General features: G+C 56.5%; 2 protein-coding genes across 2 annotated transcripts; one reads left to right on the top strand and one right to left on the bottom strand.

Annotated features, from left to right (window-relative positions):
• Positions 1–1,397: 1,397 nt before the first annotated feature.
• On the top strand, positions 1,398–4,787 carry DCS_00829 (uncharacterized protein; the record flags this gene model as incomplete). Its single annotated transcript, XM_040798164.1, has 1 exon — positions 1,398–4,787. The coding sequence occupies one exon, from the start codon at positions 1,398–1,400 to the stop codon at positions 4,785–4,787; it is 3,390 nt and encodes a 1,129-aa protein (XP_040659047.1).
• A 484-nt stretch (positions 4,788–5,271) lies between these two features.
• On the bottom strand, positions 5,272–10,978 carry DCS_00828 (class V chitin synthase; the record flags this gene model as incomplete). Its single annotated transcript, XM_040798163.1, has 3 exons — positions 5,272–5,303; positions 5,363–10,599; positions 10,668–10,978. The coding sequence occupies 3 exons, from the start codon at positions 10,976–10,978 to the stop codon at positions 5,272–5,274; spliced, it is 5,580 nt and encodes a 1,859-aa protein (XP_040659046.1).
• Between the last annotated feature and the right edge of the window lie 1,916 nt (positions 10,979–12,894).

Below are 12,894 nucleotides of genomic sequence, written 5' to 3'. Positions count from 1 at the left end.
TTTCCTTTCGTGCCGCCATGTTGCTGGCGTGCAAGATGGTGGTTGTCCCAAGAGCCCGACGGCAGTCAAGCAGCCCTTGGCTCCTCATCAGAAGGGAGAAAGGGGAGAAGTCAGCAGAGGCGGACATGGACATGGTCCAGAATGGTTGCGAGCACAACAATGGAGGAGGTACTGTACTTATGTCGCACGTGCACGCGGGTCGGGTAGATGGGCATGGATGTGGGTGGTGGGTAGTGGGTCGATTGTAACGTCGTGAGGTCACCGGCTTGCCCCTTGCGTCGCTTGTTCGTTGGAAAGGGTGGCAGTGTACTTATAATACTTGTACTCCGTATCCTGATAGGTATTCTAGCCTCCGTGCGAGGAACAATACAGCGCATGCGTGAGTATGGCGCACCCAGTCTTGTACGGATATGCATTCCCACATGCCATGGAGCTGGCGGAGTCGGGGAGCAAGTCGAGTCCAAGCAAGCCATAAAGGTCCATGGGTGACTTGGTTGTGGTATTGCCGTATTACTTACAGTGCTCCGTACGCATGGAATTATTAAGTACTGATATGGAGTACGGAGCACATGCACATGGTAAGTATACGGACTACTCCGAACACTCTGTACAATAAGTAAGTATTACTTGTAGAACACCTCTCCCACCACCCAGAACCAAGAAAGGTACACCAATGAACTTGAACTACTATTGCTACACCGACATCGAACAAGTGCATGGTGGGCAAATTTCCGCACCATAGCGTATATGGAATGCAATGGAATGCAAATAATAATACTGCATGCGCATTCGGATAATAAATCTATACCTACTGTAGTCCTTTTGTATACATATGTGCATGTGCATATCCTCATAGCAGCCACTTGCCTTGCTTACAGTATATGCCCGTGCGCCTCCATTGCCTGCGTCACCGCGTCACAAAACGCTCACCGAGGAAATACTGTAGTCGCTCAACGAGGAAACGGTCGCTCACCGAGGAAATGGTGGGGCCGTGGTATGGCGAGCGGCGGGGCCATATGAGGGTGGTCAAAAGGCGGTGAACGGCGGCAGTATTCCAAAGATGCTCCAAAAGTTCGATCGTCGACAACGGCTTCGTTCGTAACGGGATGGCCATTTGCTCATCCATTCGGAGCAACCCGTCGTAGCAGCCCAGCTTGGCTGCCCCGTCTGGTCCAGCATCTCCTCGACCATCCTTAGCTTCCCACTATGGGTAAAAGAGCCTCGATGGGCGCCGACGGCGCGGCTGCCTTTCGCAAACGGCAGAAACTCACCCACGACCTTACCGTCGACGCTCCCACTGGTGAAGCAGTCACCTCGGCCGACCACCTACGCCAATTGCTGTCCTTTGATCAGGACCTGCGACGAGCACGCCATGGCAAGTCACCCCCATCCATTCCATGATCGCCGACCTCCCCCCATCCCGCCCGTCTATCGCTCGCAGTACGACGACACTGTACGATGGTATGCTAACTTCGCGAGACCTCGCAGGCCTTCAATCGTTCAAGAAGCTCCTTGACGATATCATCGCTGAAGCCGATGCCGACGCCGACGCCAGCCGTGACGTCCGGAAAGCCAACCTCGTCATCTTGCAGCAATACCTGGACGCTGTCAAACCCCGAGACGCTGGCGACGACGCTGTCTTTCTCGGCGACATCATGGACATGTGGTCGTTTGCCGCTCAAGTCGGCGACCATGGCGTCATGTCCTCCGTCGCCGTCGTCCTAGCTCTGCTGTTGCGCGTCGTCTCCGAGTCTCTCCATCTTGTCTCCCATGGCCTTGGCCTTTGTCACACCCTTCTGCAGGAACGACAACTCAAGTCGCTGGTCAAGAACCTCACCTCCGAAAAGAGCAAGGCCTTCGTCATCTCCCCCACCCTGCGTCTCCTACGAGAGGCCGTCAGCCTCGACGGTGGCGTCTGCGCAAGGAAGTTCTTTCGCGAAAGGGCCCACACCTTCGCCTCCCTCGGCAGGAATCTTGAGCTCGGTCACGCCCCGGACGCAAGCCCCGATGATGGTCGGAAGGCATCCGTCCGAACGAACGCCGTCCGCTTCTTCCTGACCTGCCTCAAATACCTACACTCGCAAGGACGGAAGGAGCTGCTGGCTCAACGCGAGCACCTGTCCCATCTGACCTATATGATCAAGTCCGACCCGCCTTCTCTCGTCTTGGAGATCATCGATGGCCTCAAATCTCACCTCCTGATGGACATGAAGATCCCCCGAGAGCTCAAGTTCAGGAACTTCAACACCAAAACCCTCCTCCGGTTCTTGGCCCTCTATGGCTACACCTGCCCGGCTCACGGTGCGGACCAGAGAGAGACCGTCGTCGACAAGGTCCACCAGTTCCTCCTGTTTCTCTGCACAACACCCGCCGCCGGCGTGCTGTATCCGTACAAAGGTCTTTACCCGAAGGATGATGGCGACGATGGGCACCTGAATGGCAGCAAAGCCCAGGGCGACCATGATGCGGATGCGTCGCAGCGTCGAACCCGCGTGTTCAACTTTGTCTTGTCCGAGTTCGCTGCCAAACTTAGGCCATGGTCCAGCCTGAAGCACAGCGAGCTTCTCGTCGCCATCTTCACGGCTGCGCCCGAGCTCATAGCCGACTACTTCTACAACAACCGCTCCTTCACCTTTGAGCCGAGGCTTTCCATGACTTGGATCGGCTACGCGTCCTTTCTCTTCAGCACCATGACCATACCGCTACCCCCTTCGTTCGGAGATGCCACCCGCTGCGCCGCTGGCCCCCCTCCAACCTCGATCGTCCTGGACACCATCCTGCCGCCCGCCATCAACGAAAAGGTGCTCGTCCGATGCCTGTCGCCCAAATCCAATCTCACCTCCTTCTTCGCCACCAGAATTCTCGTGGCCGCGCTGGAGAAGCTCGACGTAGCCGTCAAGATGCTCCATTCAAGCTCGTCGAGACATCGAAACTCGCCATGGTCCGAGGCTGCTCGGAAACTGCTGGACTCGTTCTGCCAACGAGCACCCGATATGAAGGAAATCGTTCGCTGCTACAGGAGCATCCCGCCCGAGAATGCCTTGCACAAGGCTCTGGCGAGTCGCCTGCTGCGGCTTTACTACGAGGTGATTCCTCGCGTCGCCCTCGCCGCCAACTTTGACGTCTCCGCCCTGCTCGTCGACACCCTCAAGGGGCTGTACCGCGACAGCCACGAGCCGGGCATCAAGTCCTTGGCCGCAATGGAGTTGGAAAGTCTTGTCCATATCGCCAGCTACTCTCCAGGCATGAGGTGGTTCGTCAAGATGGACGGCCTTGGGGAGTACACCTCGTTATCCGCCTTCACTGCTCTTCTCCGCCTCCTGTCTGGTGACGGACGCGATGCTCCTCATCGTCAACTGAGAAGCATCCTATCCGACGTCGCCGTCGAGAACCAGCTTGTCTGTCCTTCCGTAGCTCTGAGGCCACTCCTCCGAGCGTTGCGATGTGCCGTCAACGATGCCGACGCGAAGGAGGCTGACACCATCTGGAACTTTGTCGACAACTGCATCAGCCGGTGCGCCAATTCACCCATCAAGTATCTCGATCAGCTGATATCCCACTCCCATGCAGGCCAGGTCGACATGCCACCCGAGGCCTGCCCGCCGTCTCTGTTGAGCTTTGCCTTTGCCGAGCAGATCGGCTACGCGACGGGCACGACAGAAACGGTGGCAGTCCGTCCCCTCGCACGATTCATCTCGCTCTATTTTAACGCCTGTCACATCTGGGAAGGCGAGAGCCCACTTCTGCAACACCTGCATCAAACATTGCGCACTCAGTTGTCATCCAAAAGCGCGAAGATGGCACGGCTCGGTGATGCCCGCGACCTTGATGCTTTGAGAGCTGATGACGACCCGAGCCTGGATGTCGATGGTGGAGCCGTCGCAAACGCAGCAGCCGGTTCGACTCCGGCGCTCAGTGAATCCGACCTTCACGGCATGCTTCACACCCCCTTTCCCGAAAGCGCCGATGCCTCAGCACTGACCAAGTGGGCGTCCATAAGTGTGGATGATCTGGTGGAGGATGGGTGGGCGACGAGTCTCATACGCCTCCTGTCTTCGCCTCACACCAGCATCCGCAAAGAATCCCTCACCAACATCTTGAAATTGGCGGCTCAGATCAAGGAGTCCTCGCAAGAGGGACATGCCCAAATATGGCTCCTCCTGTCGGAGCTGACCGAATCGTGCAAGGTCCCGGTGGAGCATGGCCCCGTCCCATCGGCTTTCACGGCATTTGCAATCCATGCCATCCAGGTGTTGCGAGAGCCATTGCATCCCTTGTATCCAAAGATCAACTCCTTCTTGACTCGCAGCCCGGTCTGGTCACTGGAGAAGCTGCCACTGGCACACGACATTCTTCACGGGGAACCTTCCGAGGACGACAAGTACTATGCCGAATTGACCTGGCTTCTCGCATATCTTCTCGACAGTCTTCAAACAGCCTTCGATCTCGGCGTCTTTCATAAAAAGAAATGGTTCGAAAAGATCCTCGGACTGGCCAGTAACCCGTTCCTTCGAGTCAACCTTCGAACGAGGATACAAAAAATAATATACCGCACCTCGTGCCTAGATGAGGGGAGCACGACCCTTGCCACGAGATTCGGCATGTTCAGCTGGCTGGATGCACAACAGGCAGCCTTTGGTCGGATGGAGGAGGCCGCTGTATACCAGGGTCTGACGATGCGCCTTTGGGAGACGTGCGACCAGGAAACGGTTATAAAATGGAGCAACGGAGGTATCAAAACCCTCATTCAGGGGGGGCAGGTTTCAGAAGTGAAGCAATTAGAATAATTGCAATACACAATCGGCCTGGTAGATTTCACTCAATCTCGATGCATCCACCATCGATTCGAGGACGTGCATGAGCACTGATCATACCCCTGAAGTCAACGTCAAGGAGATGTGGAATTGAAGAAATATCCAATTATATCATTATACCTGCGAATTGTTCTGCATGTAAAAAAATGACCCCGTTCAGGGTGAAGAAAACGCCAAAATCAAACATAAACGCTTCCCTTCGAAGCCCTCGAAAAATCCATCGGCTTATATTCCACCCGCTCCAATGATAGTGCCTTGCCTGCCTGGTCCCATGATTATGCAGCATGGGTAGGACATGTCCTGGTAGTCGCAAGGACGATAGATAGGTTTGGTTACTCCGCGCCGCCTGGAACCCCGTCCTTGTCCTTTCCCACGTCCTAATGGTGAACGAACATTGATTCCGTCTGTCCGTGCATCGACATTACAAGTCAGGAGGAAGGTTGCAGGGTTGATGGCATTAGAGTTGGCCAGAGAGGAGAGCTTCGGTGGCTGCGGGTGGAATTGATTAGTTCATCTGCACCATCCGACCAGGTAGATGCCACACTTACCACTGTTGATGTATGCACGCTTTGCATCCAAGGGGACGTCGAAACGACGCTCCAGCTCTTGCTTGACGCCCTTCTTCGTCACCGACATCAAGTCTGCCGTCTTGAGGATGTCGCGAATCTCGGCTAGCAGGGCATCGTCGCTAGGTAGCCCTACCATGTCTTCAGGGCTGAAGAACTGCGAGCCACCAAAGTGGCTCATGCGGTTGGCGCCCATGTCGGAGGCGGCCAGGGACATGCGCGATGCGTTGCGTGAGTCGTACGGCAGATGAGCCATCGAAGGTTGAGCCGCGAAACCTGCCGTGGAGTTTGGCCTACTCGGAAAGGCGTACTCGGACACGAGCGCGTGCGCCTTGGTGCCGTAGCTGAAGCCCGAAACTTCGGAGCGCGCATCGTCGCGTGACGTCTGCGTCTCCCAGAGCTCTGCCTGATACTCCTCCCACTTCTTGCGAGGGATCGAGCTTGGATCGAATTTGCCCTCATCCGTGATGACAACCTTCTTGCCGTTTTCGCCGGCAACGACTCGCGTGTTACCCCAGTTGAAGTCGTCCATGTGCCAGAAGGCATACAACGGCAGGCCAAAGCTGAAGACAGGAATGGCCAGGACGTACAATATCATCCAGCCGACCATCTCCCACTTGCGGCGAAGGATGAAAATGATGGCCTGAAGACCGTAGATGGCACCGAGCAGAACGAAGGCCGTTATCGGCACAACTGTGGCCTTTGTCGAGACGAGAACAATGAGGTAGACAATGTACCCGATCGTGACGGGTTGGACGACGGTGCTGAGCAGGTCAATGAAGACGATGAAGCGCATGCTGAAGCAGCAGAAACCGCAGAGCTGGTTCATGGGGATGAGCTCCATCAGATTATGCACCGTCGAGTTGATCCAGCGACGTCGCTGTGAGAGAAAGACGGCCCAGGAGTCGGGGGCAATCGTCCAAGCATGGGCCGAGAAGAGATACTTGGTCTTGTACTTGGAGTGGTACTTCAGCAGCAGCGTTGTCAGGTAGCGATCTTCGCCTAGGTGTAGCAGATTTTTCATGTGCAGCGTATCGACACGAATTGTCGCGTACGACTCGACCACCTCGCGGCTGACAAACAGCGGCTTGCCAGTCTCGGCGGCACGGATCCGATACATGGAGAAGCAGCCGGGCAAGCAGGTGACGGAACCGAACAAGCTCTCGAACGCCTTGGACAGGTTGTGGGAGATGTAGTACTCGTAGACCTGGATCATGGTGATGAAGGATGACTTGGCGTTCGTCAGAGCCGTCTCGCCGCAACATGCGATCAGGCGAGTGTCGTCAAGGAAGGCCGAGACCATGCGCGTGGCCGAGTCAGGGGCGACGACAGTGTCGGCGTCGATCTGGAACATGAACTCGTAGAAGGTCGGGTTGACGCCGATGATGTTGCGGATCTGGTGGTACATCTCCAGCTCGAGAGGACTCATGGCGAGATTGTAGTGCACGCGGTTGAGGAAGCGCATGATGATCATCTGCGAGTCTCGCTTACCGCGGTTGCCGGGCCGAACGACCTCGGTTGGCTTGCCCACCTTGACGATAACCATGAAGGGGACAATGTGCCCCTGTACCTCGTAAAGGCCGGAGTAGACCTTGCCCATGTTGTGCTGCTTCTGGCCTTCACCCAGGGACTCGAAGCTCAGCGCCTCAGGGTCGACAGTCTCGGAGACGCCCAGAATATCGAGAACAATGCGGGGCGTCGACCTGTCATTGCCCTGCCCGATGATCATGCCGTCGCATACAATGACCAGAAGCTTGCGCTTGTCGTCGTAACGCATGCGGGCGGCCGAGTCGATGGCGCGGCGCAGCGAGTCCTCATCCTCCGTGTACGCAGGGATCTGGCACAGGACAAACTTGTCGAGGTTCTCTGGAAGGTTCTTACCTCCAAACTGCAAAGCGGCGAAGAACTTAAAGGCGATGACGGATGCGAGAAGGATCGAGACGCCGAGCACTAGGTATTCCGCGAACTGGCAGCGAGTCGAATTCCTTGTGTCTACATCCCCAATGTAGAACAAGTTGTCGAGGCACGTCCGCATCCCGGGCTTGATGGTCGGGTTTAGCGCTTCCCAAGACTTTGTGATGTCGGTGCCTGAGCCGTACAGGAACAAGGAAACGACATCTGGGTGCATGAAGTCGGTCAAAGTGGTGTCAGTCGGCGGCTTCTCGCCCGGCTTGGCTATCATTTTCCGGCCGCCGGAAAAGTAGGTCGTCATATCGTAGACCTTGCCCCCGATGATGGCAATCCGCTGCTGCTTCGAGCCGAGCTTGGCGACATACTCGGGCGTGTACCCAATCTTTCCTGCACCCCAGGTACCTCGGAGCATCATCAGCTGCTCGATGTACCAGTCGGGCCTGCTGTCATTGGTGAAGTGACGGAAGTCGTGATACTGGGCGTTGATGTCTTGGATGCGGACGGTGAGCGGCAGGTTGGAGGTTTCACTCGTGTTCCTGTATTCCAACGTCACGGCCGGGTCGATAGAGCCACTGACCCCCTGGCACAAGGCAGAAACCTGCACGGGGAACAGGGTGCTGATGTCCTTCCCCGCGTAGTTCAGAAGATTCTTCGCTTCCAGAAACGGTGGGTAGTGATGAGACGCATATTGTCCCAGGTCGATGACATAGCCGCGCAGAGAGGCATAGGCCGGGCTGCCGCCCTTGCCGTCTTTCGAGCTGAGCTCTTCGGTGCTAAAGACATTCTGCTTGGGACAGATGAGCATAGGGAAACCGATGATGAAGAAGGCTGCAACGAGGCAGAGTATCCAGATGAGAATGTTGATGGCCAACTTCTCCCTCCACGCCATCCGAACGTCCTTGCGGGGCATGCGCCCAAACCAACGGATGAGAAAGTCGGGGATGAGCCAGGTAAGTAAGTAGACGGTGAAAACCCATCGCTTGCGGCTAGGGCTGTCCTTGAACTCCTCGACCTCGACGAGCGACTTTTCGTTGCCTCGCTCGGCCATCTGCTCCCGCGTATCCATGTTCTTGAACATGTCGCCGCCGCCAAAGGCTGACACTCCGGCTTCGGAGCGAGTGTCATCCGAGCCGCCAAAGTAGCCCTTCCCCCCCTTCTCGCTGTACATAAGCGGAGTGCCACCGCCGGACAGGAGGAGCTCCTCCTTGGAGACGCCAAAGGCATGCTGGGGGAAGCCCGGCGTTTGGCCGTCGCCGCCGTCGCTGTCGGTCGAGAGGCCAGCGCGCTGTTCCCCTTTCTCCCCGAGCTGGGCAACCTCCATCCAGCATCGCTCGCTCAGGAAGACGCCCGTCGCTCCGATCTGGACCTCGTTGACGGGCCACCGCTTCTGGTCAATGAACATTTCGGCTCGCTCACGCTCGCTGCCGACGATGATGGTCTCGGCATTCGCCATGCCGAGAAACTCGCCGAAGGGCAGGAACAGGCTGAAGTCGGCAGATCGCAGCCTCTGACTGATTTCGGCGATGCCAAACGTCTGCACCTGCGTGCGCACGCATTTGCTGTCAAACTGATTGGCGATACGGCGGTCGTTGGGCTTCAGGCAAAAGACGTAATAGGTGTTGGTTCCAGGGTCCGTCACGGCCTTCTGCACGTTATCGAGCGAGGCGAGGAACTGGCCGGAGGCGCCAGAGGCGCCCTGCTCGGCGGCGACGCCTCGTCCGCCTCCATTCTTGGAGCTCTTTGTATCGCTCGCTTGGTCGAGCTGCTCCGCAGCCTCCTGCTGCTGACGTCGATGGGCGGCCGCTGCCCGGCCGCCCTTGCGAGACATGACGCTCGGGGCGCGCATGGGCTTGGAGCTGACTGTCGCCTGCAAGACGGCAGCCCGCTCTGTTGGGTGGGCGATGGTCTGAAGTGCGTCTTGGCCAAAGAGGCGGCCGACGAATTCGCTCTTGGTAGAGTTGAACATGTTCAGCAGGTCGACGGAAATGATTTCACCATTCTCCTCGATCAAGCCCTTGACGGGGTAATCGACCTCGCCCGCGAAATGCTTGACCGTGAAGGAGGCCGTCGTGTTTTCGGTCAGGAAGTTGCTGCCAGGCAGCTTGGCCGTCGCAGAGCTGACCTCGATGGCGGGGTTCTTGCCCTCGAATCGCTTCCGAAGGCTGTCCAAGAGCTGCATGTCCGTTCTGCTGCGGCGCGTCTGATCGTCGAGGATGCTAAGGAGACCATTTCCGGGTTTAAGAAGGCCCTTGACGGCATCGGAGTTGTCGAAGTAACTGGTGGGCGCGACACGAATCTCCTCGGATTCGAGCATGTCGGCCTTGCGGTCGAAGAAGTTTCGGAGCGTCATGTTGTAGATGGCTTCCGTCGCCGCGTTGTTCAGCAGCTGATCCAGGGCGGATTTTGTCGAGGATTGCTGCGCAAAGCCAGGGAAATCGACGAGGGAAATCGTGTTGGCGACGCCATCTTCGAGAGCGCAGATTCGCTGGTTGGCGTTCTCTATGATCCAGGCGACGAGGAGAGAGTAGAGGGTGCGGGCCAGCTCGTTGGCATGGGCTCGGGCGCCGTTGGGATCGAGCATGACCGTGACGCGCTCCTTCTGAAGCGTCTTGGTTTTGTAGCCCAGTGTGGTCTGGAGATCGCCGGTGCTCACGCCAAGGAAGGCGGCGATGATGGCGAGCACATCTTTGTTCTTGACGGTCGTCGTCACGGTGCCGCCTTCGTGAGAAAAGCCACCACTGTCATCGGCAGTCGCGCTGGTGTTGCTGGTGGTCTCGAACTCGAGTTGGCCGATGTGAAGGATGCTGGCCAAGACTTGGCAGATCTCGGCAATGTCGGCCCTGGGAAACTCGAGCTTCCTGAGTGCATTCTTGAAGAGCTGGAAGCCTTCGGCATCGTTGATGCCTATCTTGAGCTGGGTCGGATGGCCCAAGTACTTCCACCTCTTCGAGGCGTCCAGGCCCAGATGAGCCTTCTCGGCCTCGCTGGTGCCCGCCAGCAGGTAGTAGAGGGCATGGAAATTTCGTTCTCCGGAGGGGACATCTGTTATTCGGCTTCGCTCGAGTCTGTGATCGAGCAGCTTGCCACCAATCAGGACGGGGTTGGTGCTGCCTGTGGTGTCGTATTGCAGCTCGTAGAAGAGGCCCGACTTGGATGCCGTCGGCGTCGTTGCCGTCTTGGTCGTTGTGAGGGTATCAAAGACATAGGCGGCCAACGAGAGCTTTGTCGCCAAGGGGGTAGATGATTTGTTCAGAAGGGCGGCCAGGAAGTGGTGGCGCACCGTCGACTTGCCAGATCCGGATTCACCGCTGAACAAATAGTCAGCGAATTGTCAGAAGCTGCGGCGGCGTGCTCGAGGGCCGCGGCGGTCACTCACAGGAAGACAATGGCTTGGCTCTCCGATCGATGGCCCAGCCTTTGCCAGGCACGATTGGCCATGTCCTCGGCGCCGGCCTGGGCGCTTCCCACCTTGCCGCCATCGGAACCCTTGGTGGAGGATGTGTAGGTGTTGAGGCAAACGAGGCCGTGAGAGGACAGGTTAGCAGTTGGTTGGGACACATGGAAGCGACTGGCCAGGTGCCCCGTGATGTGGGTGTCGGACTGGAGATGAGCCGGTAACGAAGGAAGCGAGTGCTGCGAGTGGGCACCTCCGTTGCCGGCTCCCTGCGAGGAGATGGTCGTGGCCATGACGGGCACGAATCCCGCGGCAGGACCTTACAGGACGTGATGGAGCGACAGGCGGGTGAACTGAGTTGAGCGTAGACGCTGCTGGGCGCGTGTATTGCTCGGTCCGTTTTGGACGATGCTGGACCGACGGATGATGATGGGTGTTCGGGGAGAGACAGAGAGAGAGTCAGGGGACAGGTAGAGAGAGAGAGAGAGAGTAGAGCGAGTGTTGCAGAGGTGAGAAAGAGGACGACACGGTCAAAGCAGCAAGGTGGTTGGCAGTGGACGAATGACGGGCGACGATCTTCACTCAAGCCCGTTCATACCCTTTTGCCAAACCGTGCATGAGATGAAGCGAGGTGATGAAGGATGCTTGGATTGCAGCCGTCGACCTGGCTGGGCAAGCAACTTTGGCAAGCAACCGGGGGGGGGAGGCTTCCTGGGAAAGGGGATGGGTGTTTTCATTGGCGCCGTTGCACTAGTCGCCAGGTACAGGTACGAGGGCTACGGCGGGCGGTGCGGCAGGTTCGCGCAATACGAGCAACGCACATACCACCCACCAATGATTTTCAGTTTCGGACCCATTGACATTGGCTTGGTCGATTTTGGAGGTGGGCGGGGGTGTGAGGGGGGGGGGGGGGGGGGCGCGGTTCGATACAGTTGGATCCGTGTTGGCATTCTCCCCAACTCGCCTCACCTGTTCGCATGAGCGACACGACTACCCATCCGCTGCGTTCCAGTCAGCATGCTGCCTCTGCGTATCAATACAGGCGTCGGCAACTCTCATTTGGTGGTTCGTGCTCGTCCCCGCATCTCGCACCTTTCATGCTACAGTGTATGCAGTGCCATCCGCATCATGAGCTGACTGGGCCAGCCTGGCAAGGACTGTGTGCAGGCGTTGATCAGAGGGCTGGCCTGAGGACGAGACATCGATTTGAGACGGCTGAGGCTCGGAGATCCATCCTCTCTCTCGCGTTACGGATAGGTACAAGTGCACAAGCACGGGGCACAAGTAATAATAATGCCTCCGTTTACACGGGGAGGGTAGAATTTGGACGTAGCTCAGTGTAACAACTACAGGTACAGATCAAGTAAGTAAGTACAGTACACCGTACCTGCTGTGCTACGTACCGTGGGCTGTAGCACATTTACTTGCATCCATCCGCAGAGGTATACTAGGACACTTATTACCTACAAGTACGGAGTAACATAAGTGTGCATGCAGGCACATGTACAGTATGTGTGCTCGTACGAGTAATACAGCATGCAAGCACGTTGTATTATGCTCGTCATTCAGTGTACTTATCTCTACCAAGTACAGAGTACAGTGCTCCATAGGTGTACCTGCAATTATTAGGTGTAGGTGTAGTTGTAGGTATACCGAGTAATTACTGTAGTTGTAAGTAACCAGCAATACGGAGTACTAGTCATATTATTACTCCGTAGTATTTTGCTAGTAAATTATTACCTGCTGCTTGCAAGCAGCACTACGAAGGAGTTACGCTAGGATCTGCGTACCGTTGATGCTTATGGGTACCTCTATGGAGTACGTGCTAGGTACTGTATCTATTTTTACTGTGTCAATGTACCAGGTACGCGCCAAGGAACTATGGCATGCATTTTGTATGGGCTGTAGCACGTCCCTCCACGAGAACTCGTGTGAGTAGGCACACACTTGCATACCTGTACCGTGTGCGAATCTGATGGATGCGTGCAACCATATTCGTTCATTTTATCAAAGCGATTCATTCGCTTGGTGTATGGAAATTACCCTTTTGTTTCCCAGGGAGGCTGCTACATGTCGATGCAAGCTCTCTCATCTGAATTCTCTGAATTTGGGCTGCCATCTCCACTGGAATTCCATGGTTCATGCCGCCGACACAACTTTGACCAAACGGGGATTAAGCAGGCTTGTCCTGTTTCAGAAAAATAACATG

Source organism: Drechmeria coniospora, chromosome 01, assembly GCF_001625195.1.
Source record: "Drechmeria coniospora strain ARSEF 6962 chromosome 01, whole genome shotgun sequence".
NCBI classification, from domain to species: Eukaryota; Fungi; Ascomycota; class Sordariomycetes; order Hypocreales; family Ophiocordycipitaceae; genus Drechmeria; species Drechmeria coniospora.
This window is presented reverse-complemented; position numbering and strand designations above follow the sequence as displayed.